The sequence below is a fragment of the Miscanthus floridulus genome, chromosome 7 (genome assembly GCF_019320115.1).
Source record: "Miscanthus floridulus cultivar M001 chromosome 7, ASM1932011v1, whole genome shotgun sequence".
Classification (NCBI taxonomy): domain Eukaryota; kingdom Viridiplantae; phylum Streptophyta; class Magnoliopsida; order Poales; family Poaceae; genus Miscanthus; species Miscanthus floridulus.
Genome location: NC_089586.1, coordinates 110,813,785 through 110,831,433, shown reverse-complemented (window position 1 = coordinate 110,831,433; position 17,649 = coordinate 110,813,785). Strand labels below are relative to the sequence as shown.

General features: G+C 47.2%; 1 protein-coding gene and 1 pseudogene across 1 annotated transcript; both read left to right on the top strand.

Moving 5' to 3' along the window:
• The first annotated feature begins 694 nt into the window (after nt 1-694).
• On the top strand, nt 695-2,775 carry LOC136464256 (uncharacterized). The gene is made up of 4 exons (XM_066463221.1): nt 695-1,457; nt 1,736-1,825; nt 2,209-2,276; nt 2,389-2,775. The coding sequence occupies exons 1-4, from the start codon at nt 780-782 to the stop codon at nt 2,531-2,533; spliced, it is 981 nt and encodes a 326-aa protein (XP_066319318.1). The 5' UTR covers nt 695-779; the 3' UTR covers nt 2,534-2,775.
• Nucleotides 2,776-12,727: 9,952 nt separating this feature from the next.
• LOC136466055 (protein ALP1-like) lies at nt 12,728-14,024 on the top strand (annotated as a pseudogene).
• The last annotated feature ends 3,625 nt before the right edge of the window (nt 14,025-17,649 follow it).

Below are 17,649 nucleotides of genomic sequence, written 5' to 3'. Positions count from 1 at the left end.
GTTTTTTTCTCGAATACGTAAAAAGGTTTGCACATCTTTGTATTAAGTAGGAGAAAGTTTTTACAGGACACGCCGTTAGCAGCGCGCTGAGGACAAGAATGATTACATTTGAACATAGCCTCCCTAACTAGAGATCCTTAGCGACTACTCACGAACTAGACAACCTAATTTGCAGCCGCCAGCATCAACCTATTGGCCGGCTACGAGCTTGATGACCGCTAGCACCTGCCGTATTGTGGAGGATTTTTGTCGGAAGCATCACGCATTTGGCTCCTTCCGCAATTCCCATGCCACTAGTGCGAAAAGTATGATCAAATCGTCGAGTCAAGAATTCGAGGAAAATGACTGAATCAACAATATGTCTCAATTGTATGGGCCGGCTCTACAACAGTAGGATCGGTTAGTTGCACCAATCCAAGCTACCGCGCGCATGTGTGCATTCCGGTAGATCACTGAACCCGCCTCCCCGCTTCAACTTGTCCCCACTCCGCTCGCTCGCTGCCACTGGGGCCCGCGCCACCCAAACCACACCCGCCCGCCGGCTCGCGCGCGTCCGTCGCCATCACCGGTCGTTACACCGCTCCCCGTCGTTGCACTTGCGCAGCCCATGCGGCCACACGCCGACCCCTGCTCCGGTACGGTGCGCCTCTCTATTAATACGGGCCCGCCGCGAACGCTTGAGCAACAGCGAACTGCCACGCACCGACCATCACGCAGCGGCGAGGAAGCAAAGCTAGGCACCGGTAAGGCCGATCGATCGAGCTCCAGCCTCCAGCAAGATGGTGAACTTCATCGAGGCGCAGAAGCCGCTGCTGTCACGGCTGATGAAGATGGCCGGGCTCCGCCCCATCGAGGTGGAGCTGGAGCCGGGCACGACCATGCACGTGTGGGCGCCCAAGCACCACGTCGGCAAGAAGGGCACCACCGTCAGCCCGCTCGAGCCTACCGCCGCCGACGCCAAGAAGAAGAAGAGCCCCGAGTCGAGGCCCAACGTGGTGCTCATCCACGGCTTCGCTGCCGAGGGCAACGTGACGTGGCAGTTCAACTTCGGCGTGCTGGTGTCGCGCTACAACCTGTACATCCCGGACCTGATGTTCTTCGGCAAGTCCACGACGGCGAGCGCGGACCGGTCCCCGGACTTCCAGGCGGAGTGCGTGGCCGGGGCGCTTGCGCGGCTGGGCGTGGCGCGGTGCGACGTCGTCGGGTTCAGCTACGGGGGCATGGTGGCGTTCAAGCTGGCCGAGGCGCGGCCGGAGCTGGTGAGGTCGCTGTGCGTGTCCGGGTCCGTGGTGGCCATGACGGACGCCGTGAACAGGGAGACCATGGAGCGGCTCGGGGCCGGGTCGTCGGCCGAGCTGCTGATGCCCGACACGCTCAAGGGGCTCAAGGCGCTTCTCTCCGTCTCCATGTACAAGAAGATGTGGTTCCCCGACAGGTTCTACAAGGACTACCTCAAGGTGATTTAATTTCTATATAGGTCAAGAATAAGTGAAATGACTAGAGATTGTTCCCCCAAAATTTATCAACATAGAGTTCGCATGACTTTTCTTTAAATGTAGTAACATTGCTTCGGTTATTCTCTTTTTTTTCCAATACACAACAGGTTTGCGCATCTTTGTATTAAGTAGGAGATTGTTTTTACAGGCGCGCCGGGGAGGATAAGAATTATACATTTAGCACAGCCTGTTTGGGTTTGATTTTGTTGATGTTTATGCTTGTGTTTGGTGGCGAGCAGGTGATGTTCACCAGCAGGAAGGAGAGGATGGAGCTGTTGCAGGGGCTGATAACTAGCAACATGGACGCCAAGATCCCCGTATTCCAACAGGTACCGCCTTAATTTCATACAAAATCAAACCAACCCTCAGCTACTTGATTTGTTTACCAACTTAGAAAAGTAGATCGGATGCATGCTTGATGGAATATAATATAGGAGCTCCGTGTCACTCGGCTGACAGCTTATAGAGCTAAGTTAGCTGACTGATGAAAGTGACCGGCAGAGTGCAGATACATCCAAAGAGCTCTTGGTCCTGGGCCGTTCGGCTACCTCTTTTCTTGGTCCCATGCCTGGTCAAAGCCCTGATAATCTCCGAGCTGGTTGGGCCTGACCTAGCCTAGACAGGGCCAGCTGAGCTTTTGGAGAAAGAAATGAAGCCCATTTGAATTGCATACCAAAACAAAAAGTGAAACGAATTCTCACCGTGGTTGCAGAAAATAATGCTGCTGTGGGGCGAGGAGGACAAGATCTTCAACATCGAGCTCGCCAAGAAGATGAAAGAGTAAGCATTCTTCCCCGCTTTGCCTTTGCTGCTGCCAATCCAAATTTGGCGAATTTTGCCATATATACCTGGCGCTAATTAACCATGCATGAGCGATCCAACGACATCGCAGGCAGCTGGGCGACAACTGCTTCCTGTACGGCATCCGCAAGGCCGGCCACCTGCTCCACGTCGAGCGGCCGTGCGCCTACAACCGCCAGCTCCAGAGGTGGTTCGCCTACGTCAATTCCACGGCTGCCGGAGACCAGGCCAGCTGATCGATCGATCGATACACGCGTGCGCCCTACGTCCCATTTCAGTTGATATGGCGTGACCGGTTCTTCTCCATGCCCCTGTGTATTGTTGTTTGTAGTCATGTTAGTCGTTGTTCCGAAGAAAGAAGACGTAGTGCATGGATCAGTGCGTGTACTCTCGAGTGTAGACCTCGGTCGTCGTACGTGTCGCCTCATTCGTTTGGATTAAATTCTTTGTGATTCTTATAAGTCAACAATACATGCAATATAATGAATGAATGTAATGTAATGTAACAATACTGCGTACTAGTAGTGCGTCGCAAAAGTTGTTTTGGTCCCGATTCAGAATGTCCAAAGTCCAGAACCCATGTGAGGGCTGCAGGCTGCTCGAGTGTCCACAGAGTACACAGGCAGCACAGTCGTCTGACGTCCGTCCGGCCGGGTCCAACAGGTGCGATTCGATTCGAGTCCGTGCCGTGATGGTTTCCCCTGCAAAAGTCCCCTCAGTCTCAGTCACAGTGCGCGCGCGAGTGGCCACCACCACCACGACGAGACCGGATGGAGGAGCAAACCGGATGTCACGTCGCCGATCGGCCACCCAGGGCCCGTGTACGACGAGCGTGGACTGTAGCTAGCTCTGTGGACACCAACGCGCGAGGGCGAGGGAAACAGTGGCCGGCCCGGCCACTGTGGAGGCCTGGAGGTTCTGCTGCCGTCCGGGCCGGCCAGTTTTTCCAACTTCACATGGATCCGTTCCGTGCATCACTGTTCGGTCCGCGCACCTCCGGCCAGTGCCAGTCCACTCCACTCCACCCCCAGCTGGCCGGCCGGTGCGGCGGCGATGCGTTTCGTCGGTCGGACGGGCGGGCGGGCCGGGGGCCTCGCTCGTATCGTATCATAATTCGGGAAGGCAGGGCCATGGTTGCCGAGAGAAACCGGCACCTTGTCCTGCATATGTTGGGCGAAAGTACAGGGCGCCCTTTATGTCCGGTCCAGTCAATACGCCGCGCGCGACCCAGTGGATCGACCGGCCGATCTCGCCTCGCCGTCCGGCCCGATGGATGGATCGTTTGTTTGACTACCGCTAGTTGCTTTGCGTGCGTGGACCACCGCAGGCGCATGCACGCAGCTGCTGCAGCAGGCCCGGCCCGCAGACGCAGAGCGCCATCATGTGGGCGCGTCGACCGTCGCCCCGCCTGCGTGCTGGAGGTGAGCCGGTGTGATTACTAGCTAGCGTGGCGTGGCGCGGCCTGGCCGCTGGCCTCTGTACATGCATGTCTGATGTCTCTGCCTCCACGGCGGCAGTCAGCTGATGAGCCGCCCGCCCAGCCGGCCTGCGCCTGCGCTAGAGGAGTCAGGGCTGGGCCGGAGGGCCTCGCGCCGGCCGCACCCGCACGCTGTCGGCCCGTCCGGCCCGCGCGCGCGCGTACATCTGACGGCACGCCATCGACGCGTCTCGCGCCGGGTCTGGGTGCTGCTGCCTGCTGGGCGCGGGCACACGGCTCTGCACTTCAGCGCTTTGGCGCCGGCCAACCGGCCCGGCCGGCGGGTCTCCTTTCAAAGTTAAATTCACGCACATTTGCGCGACTGAAACTTTCGCCCGCGCGGCCCGTGTGCACGTACGTACGTAGTACGTCTTTACGTATTATACTCTCCAGCTACTTGTCTCGTACGTACAGTCGTACGTACGAGATTCATGCGCACGTACATCATGCATTCACGGGTCGAATCACAGAAGTGACGTGACGGACAAGTCCGCAGTCGGCGTTCCATACAAGCTAGCAGGCACCGTGTACTACTGCGATGGGAGTTTCAACGTTGTCCGACGTACTGTACGTGCGTACGCCGGTGCGGCGGTGCACGCACGCACGCTTGACGTGCGTCGTCGCTCATCGAGTCATTGCAGTTGGAGTGGAGAGGCTACCTACACTGCTCGAGGAGTCTGAAGCCTCATGGAGATGGAGTCAATCATGGTGAGAGACGATTGCAGAAGCTAGCACTCGGCGTATCGGTGTCTTATGCAGTGGTCCCTGCTCAATAAATGAGCTGCGAGGTCGCCATGCATTTGCACGGACGGGCCGGGCCGCCGGGGTCACAAGTCACACGTTTTCTAGGTCGGTCGTGCCATGCTGGTCCTAGTTTCTTTGATTGTTATAGCTCCAACCTCAATCGAAGGGTATGGTATGCTATGCCTGTGTGTGACCGGCGGTTCCAATTCCGCCATCGCGGACCGCGACCGGGAGATAGATGCCTAGTCGTGGCTGCGTGGCTGCGTTCTTTAAAATTGGGCTCGTCGTTGGGTCGGTTTCGGTTGCTCCGGCGCGCGCTAAGTGGACCTTCAGTTGCCATCTTTTCAAAAGTGCATTTGCATGGAGTATATGACAACCTTGGATGAATAAGTTTAAGGATAATCGGGGTGCATTTAGTCTTTATTTTAAAGGTTCCAAAAAGAAAAAGAAAAGAATCACTGAAGATCGTGATTTGCTAGCTCATCCCTCACTAGTGAAGCTTACTCCTGTCTTTTAGAGCCTTCATCGTCGTCATTCAGCTCTTGTCATATATAATGAGAAGGTGCTATACAGAGAGGCATGTTGCGTGAACAATTATGCGAACGCTTACATGTTGAGTAGGAGAACCACAATAGGGCAAACTGATGTCACTCGTGTTAGATTGATCTCCACCCGACTCGGTCCAACGATCAAGTCGGACCCTGACTCGCGCCCTGATGGGGGACGCACAACCAATTCATGGTTGGTGGGCCCCCGTCGCGCTGCGCTATAAGAAGAGGTGGGGGCCGGTGGCTTGGGACACGAGGCTTACCATGACACCAACCGATAGAACCCTAGGACCGATCCCTAGACGCGCAGAAGCGGCGGGAAGTGCCGCCACCATCTTCGTCGACTCATCGTCATCCTCTGGACTTCACCGGGGTCGTCACCGACCCCATGGCTTCCTACTCCTCCAAGCCCGATGGTCAGTCATTTCTACCCCTCCCTCTGTTTCTCTCTAGTACATGTTCTAGGTCGATCTACTTGTATTATCACAAATAGAAGAGAAACCACCGACTGATCTATGCCTAGATGATCCTAGAATTTATAACAATGGTATCAGAGCGCCTACACTAGCGTGTAGATTTAGATCGGGGAAGAAAAGAGAAGGAGGTGATTCAAATTTCATTTTCGGATTGAAACCCTAGCCCTAACCCTAAGTGAGAAAAGAAAAGGGTCTGCGGGACTTACCTTTCCCACCTGCTGCCCGCCACCGCCGGGCGCCGGATGCACCGTGCGGGAAGTACAAGCCGAGCCACCGCAAGACGCTGCTTCGTCGGTGCGCGGGCCACCTCTCGAGATCTCACTCGCTCCGTGCGAGAATAGAACAGAAGGGATGAGGAGCGAGAAAAGAAGAGGAGGAAGGGGAGCCGGACTTTCTCCGGCGTCTGTCTTCCTCACCGGCGCTGACGGCCACCGTGGCCACTGCTGTTCGTGTTGAGGAGAAGGGAGAGGAAAATAATGAGGCTAGGGTTGAAGGGGAAGATGCCAGTTCGCCGGTTTTGTTCCAACCAAAACCGACGGCCAGCCGTCTGATGAAGATCGATGACTGGCGGCAACCGGGCTGGCTCTAGGCCGAGGCGGGTTTGGGAATTCCCGACCCAGGCCCAGGTTGTGGCCTGGGAATGGGGGAGCGAGGCGCGCACGGCTAGGCTGCGGGCCGTTTTCGTTGCTGCGCCACTGATCGTCTTACTGCTAGCCCAAATGCACAGTCGCGTTTATGAATTTCTTTTATTCTTTTCAGAAGCAATTTTTTGAAGAATTTGACTCAGTTTTCATCTCTATTCAATTTGAACCAACGGTATAATTTGTTTAGAGAGTAGATAAGTACACAATGATGCTTCTAAATAAGTATTATCTTTCAACAATTTTTTTATGTTTTCGCTGCAAAGTTGATGTTTATTATCTTCCAATTAAATTTGAACCAACGAGAGGATTTAATTTGAAGAGCAGTTACAATTTTTTCAGTAATTTATGATATTGCTAATTTTCAGACCAAAGTTGTTAATAACAATATTATAATTTTATTTATGAGTTTTATGCATTAATTCTATTTCTGCTCAACGGTGATGTAGAGTTAATGTAGAAGAATGATATTTTATTCTATTTTCTGCCCATGGGTGATATAGAATAGAGCTGAAAGATTTAAAAGTTTAATGCACATGTTTTTAACCAGACCAACGTAGGGTTATTTTCATGCTCATTATTGTTGATTATTGTTTAATATTTTTTAGACAAAGATCCCATGCTTTCATTCTTGAAGGCAGCAAAGAAAATAAGCTGGGTACTTGTGACTCAGAAGATGAAAAGTGTAAAATCTGTAAGAAAGAAGGTCATTGCGTAAGGGACTGTGTTCTCCTTAAAGAATGGCTTGAAAAGAAAGGTAAGGAAGTTATTTCCTTCATAGATGAATCCCTGTATACAGATTATGCCATCAATACTTGGTGGATTGACTCAGATGCAACTGTTTATGTTGCCAATTCTATGCAGTGATTCAGGGATATAATTAATCCAAGAAAAGGAGACAAAGCAATAAGAGTCGCAAATGGCGTCGAAGCTGATAAGGAAGCTGTTAGTCAACTCCCATTAGAGCTTAACAACGGCTTCACGCTTAGTTTAAGAAACGTCTTTTATATACCCTCTATGATGAGGAATTTAATTTCAGTTTCAGTCTTAGACGATGATAGATTTGATTGCCATTTTAGTAATGGCTAGTCAGATTATGTTTAATAATAACTATGTTGGTCTTGCCTTCCGACAAGACAAGCTTTATTTGCTATCACTTTGTGAGAATGTGAAAGTTGTGAATACTGAGAATGAGAATGCTTCCTCGTCTATGAATGCAAGAAATAAGCGGAAGAGAATTCATGATGTATCATCAAAATTATAGCATTGTCATTTAGGCCATAATTCGAGGGGGAGAATATAACGATTGATTAAGAAAGCAATTCTTCTTCCATTAGAAGTTTCATTTATAACATAGAGAAAGACACCAAACGAAGCGTAGGAATTTTTAAAAATAATTCACATAGAGATCTATAGTCCATTTCCTATGAAAAGTGTGGATGGTTATGATTCATTTATAACATTCATAGATGATTATTCTCGTTATGGCTATATTTATCCAATTAAAGAAAGATCAGAAGTATTGGATAAAGTTAAGATATTTAAGGCTGAAATAGAAAATCATCATAATTTCAAGATTAAGATAGTAAGATCCGACCGTGGGGGAGTACTACGGCCGACATATCCCATATGACCAAGTTTCTGGACTTTTCGCAAAGTTCTTACAGGAAATAGCATAGTTGCCCAGTACTCTACATAGGGCGATCCTCAGCAGAATGGTGTAGCTGAAGGATGCAACCGTACATTAATGGATATGGTAAGAAGTATGATAAGTTACTCTACTTTACCAATAAGTTTGTGGATGGAGGCGTTAAAACCCGCTATTCATATTCTTAATCGAGTACCAAGCAAGTCGGTGCCCAAAACATAGGGAAGCTAGACTACAAGACAGTCGTTGCCATTTCATTGGATATCTAGATAAGTTAAAAGATTATCACTTCTATTGTCCTGATAGACATACGAAGTTTGTAGAAATAAGACACATTGTGTTCTTAGAGGATGAGATGGTCAGGGGGAGCATGGTAGCGTGAGAAATTAACCTTGAGGAGAAGCAGGCATATGTGCCCACTCCGATGGTTCAGGAGCCATTCTTCTCGCTACCTGTTGCTGCTGCACCAACAGTGCAAGACACTGTAGTGACATCACCTGTTGTTAGTTCTCCCATAGCGACAATAAACGAACATGAGGAACCTGTCCTTTAGGATCCTATAGAGCCCGTTGTCGCACATGAGGAAGAGCAACAACAGCCTCATATGGAACAAATGCCAACTAATGAGGCACCAGAAGGTCTCAAAGAGCTAGAAAATTAGCCATTCCTGATGACTACGAAGTCTATGTTAGTGAAGAATATGTTAGTGAAGAATTTCAAATGAAGGGTGATCCCACGTCATTTGAAGAAGCCATGAGAAGCGATCACTCGCAGAAGTGGCTTGAAGCCATGGAAGATGAAATGAGATCAATGAGCACCAACGATGTTTGGGACTTAGAAAAAATTCCTAAAGGAGTCAAAACAGTAGACTATAAATGGGTCTACAAAACCAAATATGACTCCAAAGGAAATGTGGAAAGATTTAAAGCGTGACTTATGATGAAAGGATTCACACAAAGAAAATGAATAGATTACAATGAGTGTTTTTTTCTCCAGTCTCATGCAAGGATTCTTTTAGAATCATAATGGCGTTAGTGGCATATTACGATTTAGAGTTACATCAGATGGATGTAAAGACGACATTCCTCAACGGAGATTTGTATGAGAACATTTACATGGCACAACCCAAAGGTTTTATCATGGAAGGAAAGAACGTATGGGATGCCACCTGCGAAAATCTATTTATGGGTTAAAACAAGCCTCTAGACAGTAGCATTTAAAGTTGATAAAATAATAAGAAAGTTTGGGTTTAAAGAGAATAAAAAGGACAATAGCGTTTATGCAAAGTTCTAGAATGGAAAATTCATTTTCCGCATTCTGTGTATAGATAACATCCTACTCACCAGTAGTGATGTTGATCTGCTATTGGAGAAGAAAAATTCCTGTCCTCAAGTTTCAATATGAATGATCTTGGTGAAGCGTCATTCGTTCTAGGAATTGAAATTCACCAAGAAGAAGAAAAGGGGTATTAGGACTATAGCAAAGGCATACTTAGAAAAGGTTCTAAAGAAATAAAGTATGCATGCGAGTAAACCTATGCCTGCCCCTATAGTCAAGGGTAATAGATTTGGGAACTTTCAGTGTTCCAGAAACCAATATGGGATCGATCAAATGAAGATGGTTCCATATGCTTTAGTTGTTGGAAGCTTAATGAGTGCACAAGTAAAAACTTACCCTGACGTAGTTCACGTGTCCGGGATGTTTTGGCAGAAGTTCAGTCTAGATATAGATCACTGGAATGGAGTTAAGAATGTCTTGCAATTTTGCAAAAACATTAAAGGCCTCATGCTGAGTAAGAAAGAACAAGTATTCTCAAATAGTTGTGGGTACAAATGTTAAACTTCGACGAGATGTGTAGTGAAATTCACAGTAGTTGCTAACACTTGCAGTTGGAGTTTTACTGTGGAAAAGCTCCAAAGAAATAGTTGTGGTATCATCAATGATGCATACCCATAGTATAGCTTGTTATGAGGCTTCAGAGACAGGCAAAAGTGGTTAAGGGAATTTGTACTCGGAATTAACAATGGTAGACAACAACAATAACAATTTAAAGTAAATCACTCCTATGACAACAGGTCAAGTGTGTTGTCAAACACATTGACATTAAGTTACATGTTGTAAAGGAGAAAATCTAGAATCATTTTGAAAGCATTTGAGCGAATAAGCACCGAGCAAGTACTTGCGGATCCGCTTACCAAAGGCTTACCACCCAGTACATTTAGAGAACACACAGTCGACATGTGTTTATGGAAAAGCCTATGATTTCTGGATACTAAAGGCCTAGATGAGAATCTGTTTTAAAACAGAGAGGTGTATTATAGCCGTTGATCTAACGGTAGTAACTGCTATGACGAGACATGCTCTATGCACTAATCTATGATGGAATGGGAAGAAAGATAAAGTGAACTAAGTTTTAAGTCATAAGGTGAGATCAAGGGGGAGAATGTTAGATTGATCTCCACTTGACTCAGTCCAACGATCAAGTCGGACCCTGACTCGCGCCCTGATTGGGGGCGCACAACCAATTCATGGTTGGTGAGCCCTCGTCGCGTTGCGCTATAAGAAGAGGTGGGGGCGGTGGCTCGGGACACGGGGTTTACCGTGACACCAATCCCCACTGACAGAACCCTAGGACCGAACCCTAGACGTGTAGAAGCGAAGGGAAGCGCCACTACTGTCTTCGTCGACTCACCGTCACCCTCTGGACTTCACCGGGGTCATCACCGACCCCATGGCTTCCTCCTCCTCCAAGCCCGATGGTCAGCCATTTCTACCCCTCCCTCTCTTTCTCTCTAGTACATGTTCTAGGTCGATCTACTTGTATTATCACGAATAGAAGAGAAACCACCCACTGATCTACATCTAGATGATCCTAAAATTTATAACAACTCGAACTCAAGGAAACAGTGTCAATGGTGAATGAGCCAAAGTTTTTTTTTCTAAAAAAACTCTTAGGAAAACATATTTGTGTCAACCAAATCAGCAGCGAGGCTATGAAACAGCTACGTTCATATAGGCTAGTCCATGAGCACATTTGCACATTGGGTAATTGAACACACAAAACTCGCGGTCGATGGATTCTAAGAAACTGAGATGCACTTGGTTGTATCAATGTCACTGTGACGTCAACCTTTTTCTCCTATAGATAATAATATATATACTACTCTCTCTTAGTAAGAGCAACCACAATGTAGGCAAAAACTAGTCCATAGGTTATAAAAAATTTAGTATCAGCTAGCTGATACATTGTCAGGCCGGTCCATAACAAAGAAATAGGAAAAGGTAACCATTGCGCTATGGCCAGCCCACAAAGGAAATAAAAAAGTACAAATGGACTGTACATCTGACACAATACATAAAGTAACAGGTAGCCGTTGGCTTGTAGGTAACCATTGCCCCTCTTCCATCTCCGTGTCCCTCCACACCGTCTCTGTCCACACACACCATACTTGCTGAACTCCATCTTCTACCTACAAAAGTGGATGATCTTGCTGCACAATTCTCAGCAGCAACTGAGATTGGAGTCTAGAACACTAGTAGTTCCAATGGAACCCTCCCCTAGAAACTTTTCCAATCTCCTGAATCATGACTCTCCAACCCAATACTCAGAGAGTAGTGGCCAAATCTCACCACCTACACCCCAATCTCAGTTTCCCTTTAGAACATCCAATTTTCTACAAAACTTCAATCCTTTTGGTCCTCCAGGAATCCACCCACCATATGGCCATTCTCCTCCTAGATTTCAAGGTGTTCATCAGCAAGGGAGTTGGCTACAGCCCCCGCCACCAAGCTTTCAAGGATTTCATCTCCATGAAAGTGTTGTTCCTTTGGGTGCACCTACTGCCAATAGGCCACCATCAGTGCTGCAATTCACCCATTTTGGTGGAGCGACAGCCAACACTTCTTCCCATGGATCCAAGACTAGTTCACAATGCTCTGCACAACAAGAGAAGCAATCAGTCAACATTGAAGAGTTAAGCGATAGTAGTGAAGAAGAACCAAAGAGGCATCAACACATCAATTGGAGTGAAGAAGAAAATGAACGGCTATTTAGTTCATGGACACATCACTCCACTGATCCTGTAATCGGCAACGACAGGAAATCTGAGTACTATTGGAAAGATGTAGCTGCTGAGTTCAATGACAATGCGCCAAAAAATGGCCACAAGAGGTCAGTCAAACAATTGAAGACACACTGGGGTGATGTGAAGAGGGATATCACAAAGTTCAATGGGGCTTATGCTAAAGCTATGAGTGCACGCAGCGGTGGGCAATCTGATGACATGGTACTGAAAACTGCCCATGGGATGTTCAAGGGACAAAACAAGGGTAGGTCTTTCATATATGAGTACCTATGGAAAGTGGCCAGGGAGATGCCCAAATGGCGTAGAATCATCCAAGAGGAGAGTACAACCAAAAGGACCAAGATATCTAAATCAGGAGTAGAAAAGTAGCAAGAGATTTCAAGTGTTGTAAGTGTATCTGTAAGGTAAGAGTTAGTTTATGTATTAGGTTGCATGGCTGTACCCCTAGTATTAAGTGTTATTTTTCTTAGTGTTGGCAGTGTATTGTAATTTTAAGGTAGCTTATGTTTTAGTTTGCAACGTTGTACCCCTAGTATTAATGTACACCTAATATTAATGAAACCAGCAGATGGCTGTTGACAAAAAACAAAGCAAAATATAGCTGTTGAGGTCATGCCAAAAGCAGCAGATAGCTGTTGAGAAAAAGACAAACAAAATATAGCTGTTGCATAGTGGACACCAGCTACAAATATGACCACCAGTCCAATACACCACTCCCTCATTCACAAGATAGCACTCCCTCATTCACTAGACACCAGTGGACAGCCACTGCCTCATTCACAAGACACCACTCCCTCATTCAGTAGTAAAAATGTCAACTAACTCCGATGATTCTATTGAGTCTGAGCTTGAAGCACAGATTGAGGTTGAGCTTGAGCAGGAGATTGAAGCTGAATCAGCTAGGTCCTCTATTCGACGTGGGGGTTACACAAGGAGGTACATCAATAGAGACCATGAAGGTGATCACAACAGACTGGTTGCTAAATATTTTTCAGATAATCCCTTGTACACAGATAATCAGTTTCGTAGAAGATTTCGCATGAGAAAGCATTTATTTTTGCGCATAGTCGAAGCTCTAGGTGTTTGGTCTCCATATTTTCGTCTACGGCGAGATGCATTTAGTAAAGTGGGTCTATCACCATTATAGAAATGTACTGCTGCCATTAGAATGTTGGCATATGGTTCACCAGCTGATCTTATGGATGAAACATTCGGGGTTGCTGAGAGTACAGCAATGGAGTGTTTGATTCATTTTGTGCATGGTGTTAGAAGCCTATTCAGTGCGCAATATCTACGCAAGCCTACTGATGCAGACATCCAACGTTTACTGCAAGTAGCAGATCAACGTGGTTTCCCTGGGATGTTGGGTAGTCTTGATTGTATGCATTGGGAGTGGCAAAATTGCCCGGTTGCTTGGAAAGGGCAATTCACTTGAGGTGATTATAAGGTACCTACCATAATGCTAGAGGCTGTTGCGTCTTATGACCTATGGATTTGGCATGCTTTTTTTTGGAGCCGCTGGTTCAAACAATGATATTAATGTGCTTGACCAGTCACCTTTATTCACAGAACAGCTACAAGGCAAAGCACCTGAGGTTCAGTTCACTGTTAATGGGACACAATATAGCATGGGTTACTATCTAGCTGACGGTATCTATCCAGAATGGGCTACATTTGTGAAGACAATCAACAGACCACTAAGTGCTAAGCATAAATTGTTTGCAAGTTTTCAAGAAGGAGAAAGAAAAGCTGTGGAACGAGCTTTCGGGGTGTTGCAAAAGCGTTGGGCTATCATACGTCACCCAGCAAGACTCTAGGAACGGGAAGAACTCGCCAATATTATGTATGCATGTGTTAGATTGCACAACATGATAATAGAGGATGAGAGAGGCATCTATGACATACTAGATGATAACACATATGAGCAAGGGCAATCTTCCCCAAATATAAGTGGGCTTGCACATGGACCAATCTATGGATTCACAAATGTACTAGACAAAGACATGGAAATTCGCAATCGATCAACTCACATTCGCCTCAAGAAAGATTTGATAGAGCACATATGGCAAAAATTCAGTACACAACAGCATGAAGCAGACCAAGAGTAGAGTCTCATCCATGTAATTTTTTTGGGGAAGATCATTCATGTAATTTTACAGTACCGCGCCAGCTAGATAATGGCTTGTCCAATTAGTTTACTATTGTGTGTTTTTCTTCAAATGCTTTGTAATCTAAAGTAAGGCCACTGTACTTCTTCGTTTCATTGTTCTCAGTTTTACAAAAAGAACTAGAACTATTGTCTTCAACCAAGTGTAGTTTGTTTGGCTACAAACTAAAGATTCTGATTTTTCCTAACTAAAACTGAAGTAGTAACTTAGCCGAGATTATACCTGATGAGATGCAGAAGCACAGATCGTGCTCGGTCTTCAGCTTGGGAGTCCCCCACGATGTCAATGCCCCAGCGTCCCCAAGCCACAAGAGGTCACCACCTCTGGAGTCCGTGCGACCCGGCCATCCGCGTGCGGCGTGCCTGTCGTGTCGGGCGTCCGCGCGCCACGCAAGTCGCCGCCCGGGCATCTGCGGGCAGGTCGCCGCCCTCTAGGTTGCCGCGCCGGCCATCCGCGGGCAGGTTGCCGCGTCGGCCATTCGTGGGCGCCGGCCGATCTGACTTCGTAGGCTACATAAGGGCAGGGAAGTTGCAGATCCTAGTAGATGCGATACTTGAGGAGGTATACATGGAAGGCCATGGTCCAATTTGGTGGAAGGAGTGAGATCGGGGACGGAGAAGACGGAGGTGGTGGCGGCGGCGAACAGGTTGAGGGCGGAGTTCTCCATCCACTCGCGCGAAGGGACACGGGAGGTTGAGGTGAGATTTTTTATTTCATTGTGGGACCCACTCCTATAGACTGGCTGATCCGGATACATTGTGGCTTGCAATTTTACTATTACCACCTGCTGTGGGGCCCACTCTTATGGACTAGTTCAGCCAGATACATTGCTCTTGCTCTAAGTACGGTGGGCTATGGACAAATATGCTAGTGTGTTATTCCCTCCGTCACCCAGAGAATGCAATCCTAGGCTTCGTCGCGTGTCCAAGAAATAATGCAATTTCAAAGTATTAAGGCTACCATCCAAGGTACCAGAGACTAGCATGATAGAAGTAATCATTTTATCTAGCGCAACAACAGTGTGGGGATGGAGAGAGGAGTGCAAGCGTACCGTAGGTTCCCAAGTTCCAGACGGTGATTTGACCCAGGACAGATATGGGCACATGCGTCTTTCACCATGCTGCTTAGTTTCACCTTGACATCCGAGAGTTGCTTTCGTTCCCGGACGAGGGAGTACTTTACTATAATTGCTAGTAAAAGTAAAATGAGTATCTAAGAGATTCTCTGCAAATAATTTTCAACAAAGTACCCGCCCAAGTACTAGGTAAGGCCAACATGGACGCAGTACGCAGTACTACTCATCAAGAAGATTTCACATGTACTTAGTATTAGTTATGAGCTAGGAACTATGATAATTTATGAGGGAGCTTCCAGTGACATGTCAACTATTAGTTTCTTACTTTCTTCGATTAATTCTGTTTTAAGGCCTTGTTTAGTTTCAAAAAGTTTTCCAAAAAAGTGCTACAGTAGCCATCACATCAAATCTTGCGATACGTGCATGAAGCATTAAATATAGACGAACGTTTTGAGCCTAATTAATCCATGATTGAATACTAATTGCCAAATAAAAACAAAGTGCCACAGTAGCCAAATTTCCAAATTTCACCCAACTAAACAAGGCCTAAGTATGAAAGTACCCATTCTGGTACGATTTCTAAGGCGCAATTTGGCGTCGTAGAGTTATATTTTGACTATTTATCTATTTTATGTTACATTGTATATATGGTTATAAAATTATGAGCATATATGATTACAAATCTAACCATATCAAGTTTGTATTACATTGTAAAGTTTAAATCTTATTATGTGTGAACGTCTTATAAACTGGACCACAGAAAGTAACAAGCATACAAATAGTGCAGGTACCCAACTTTTATCATGCGCAAAAGAGAATAACTTGTGAAGGAACATATATTGTTTGTTTGCATTTATTTTAATATAAATATTTATGTATTGTTGTGAAAAGAGAAGAATTCTTTAACTTAGACTCGTAATGTATATTTTTTTGTTTGAGAAATTGAGTTACACTGCCAAATTTCCCCTAGAATTTAGAAGGAGACATATGTGAGTCAGCAACATTTTATACTAAGGGTGCATTTGCAAGTGAAAAACGTTTAAGATTCTTACTAGAATCGTTGTCAAATGCTACAAAGAGAAACACTTCAAGGTGAATCACTCAGAACCGATTCTCGTTTTTGTACTAGTGTAGAGAAGCACCGAAAACGTAGGTTTCGACTAATTCTAGTTCTAATTTTAAGAATCCAACGAGCTAGCCAAATGGCTCCATGAAGTGATTCTGATTCAGCAAATAAAGTGTCGACAGAATATCGTCGGTAGTCCTCCGAGGGTATCCCACGAAGGTAGATTGATCGGCAGAGGTGCGTGAGATCAAGAACAAGAAGGCAACAAAGACACACGAGTTAGACAGGTTCAGGCCGTCAGTATAACGTAATACCCTACTCCTGTGGTCTATTGGTTTGTATTGTATTGAGTATAAGATGTATCGATCTGTCCACTAGGGGACCCCTGCCTCTCCTTATATACTCTGGAGGGGCAGGGTTACAAAAAAAGTATCCTATTTGGTACTATACTATAGCTTGCGGTGCACCCCGAGCAGCGCCGTGCACGCCTTAATCTTGTGGGCTAGGCCACCTCTGATGGTGCGGCCCATGTCTTGTCTTGTGGATACCGGGGGCCATACCCCCACAGCTAGTCCCTGAGCCTAACAGTAGGTGACATAGTCACGTGGTGTCAGGGTCAGAAAGTAGAAGACCAGCCGAGCAGGCAGCCAGTCCCCAGGCGTAGCCTCGAGATGAGAACAAGCACATTCACCGCAAGGTGAAGTATGCCCACTTAGTCCTTGAGCCTGCTGAAAGATGAAGAATGAATCTTGTAGCAGGGTCAAAGAAAAAGAAGTCTGAAAGCTTTGCCGACGTCATCCGACATGCGCGCATCAAGACCCCAAACGTGCTGCCCAAGATCAGCACCCTGATCCGAACAACATGGAGTAGCTTGATAGCACACCGATGAGACGTAACAAGATCCTACCACCAAGGGTGATGTCCGAGCACCTAGGAGTCCCTGGCGTGGGCGGCGATGTCCGAGCACCGAGGAGTCCCCAGCGTAGTTGGCGATGTTCGAGCATCGAGAAGTCCTCGACGTAGCTGGCGACGTTCGAGCACCGAGGAGTTCCCGGCGTAGTTGGCGATGTCCGAACACCGAGGAGTCCCCAGCATAGCTGGTGATGTTCGAGCACCGAGGAGTTCCCGGCGAAGTTGGCGAGGTCCGAGTACCGAGGAGTCCCTGGCATAGCTGGCGATGACCGAGCATCGAGGAGTCCCCGGCATAGCTGGCGATGTCTGAGCACCGAGGAGTCTCCGGCGTAGGTGGTGATGTCCGAGCACCGAGGAGTCCCCGGCGTAGGCGGCGATGTCCGAGCACCGAGGAATCCCCGGCGTAGCTGGCGATGTCCGAGCACCGAGGAGTTCTCGGTGAAGCTGGCGAGGTTCGAGCACCGAGGAGTCCCCGGCATAGCTAGCGATGTCCAAGCACCGAGAAGTCCCCA

What these genes read in the sequence shown, in the direction of transcription:
- LOC136464256 (XM_066463221.1), top strand. Translation starts at nt 780, where the DNA reads ATGGTGAACTTCATCGAGGCGCAGAAGCCGCTGCTGTCACGGCTGATG. An exon ending in TCTACAAGGACTACCTCAAG is followed by an intron (nt 1,458 to 1,735) that starts GTGATTTAATTT and finishes GGTGGCGAGCAG; the next exon opens with GTGATGTTCACCAGCAGGAA. An exon ending in AGATCCCCGTATTCCAACAG is followed by an intron (nt 1,826 to 2,208) that starts GTACCGCCTTAA and finishes CCGTGGTTGCAG; the next exon opens with AAAATAATGCTGCTGTGGGG.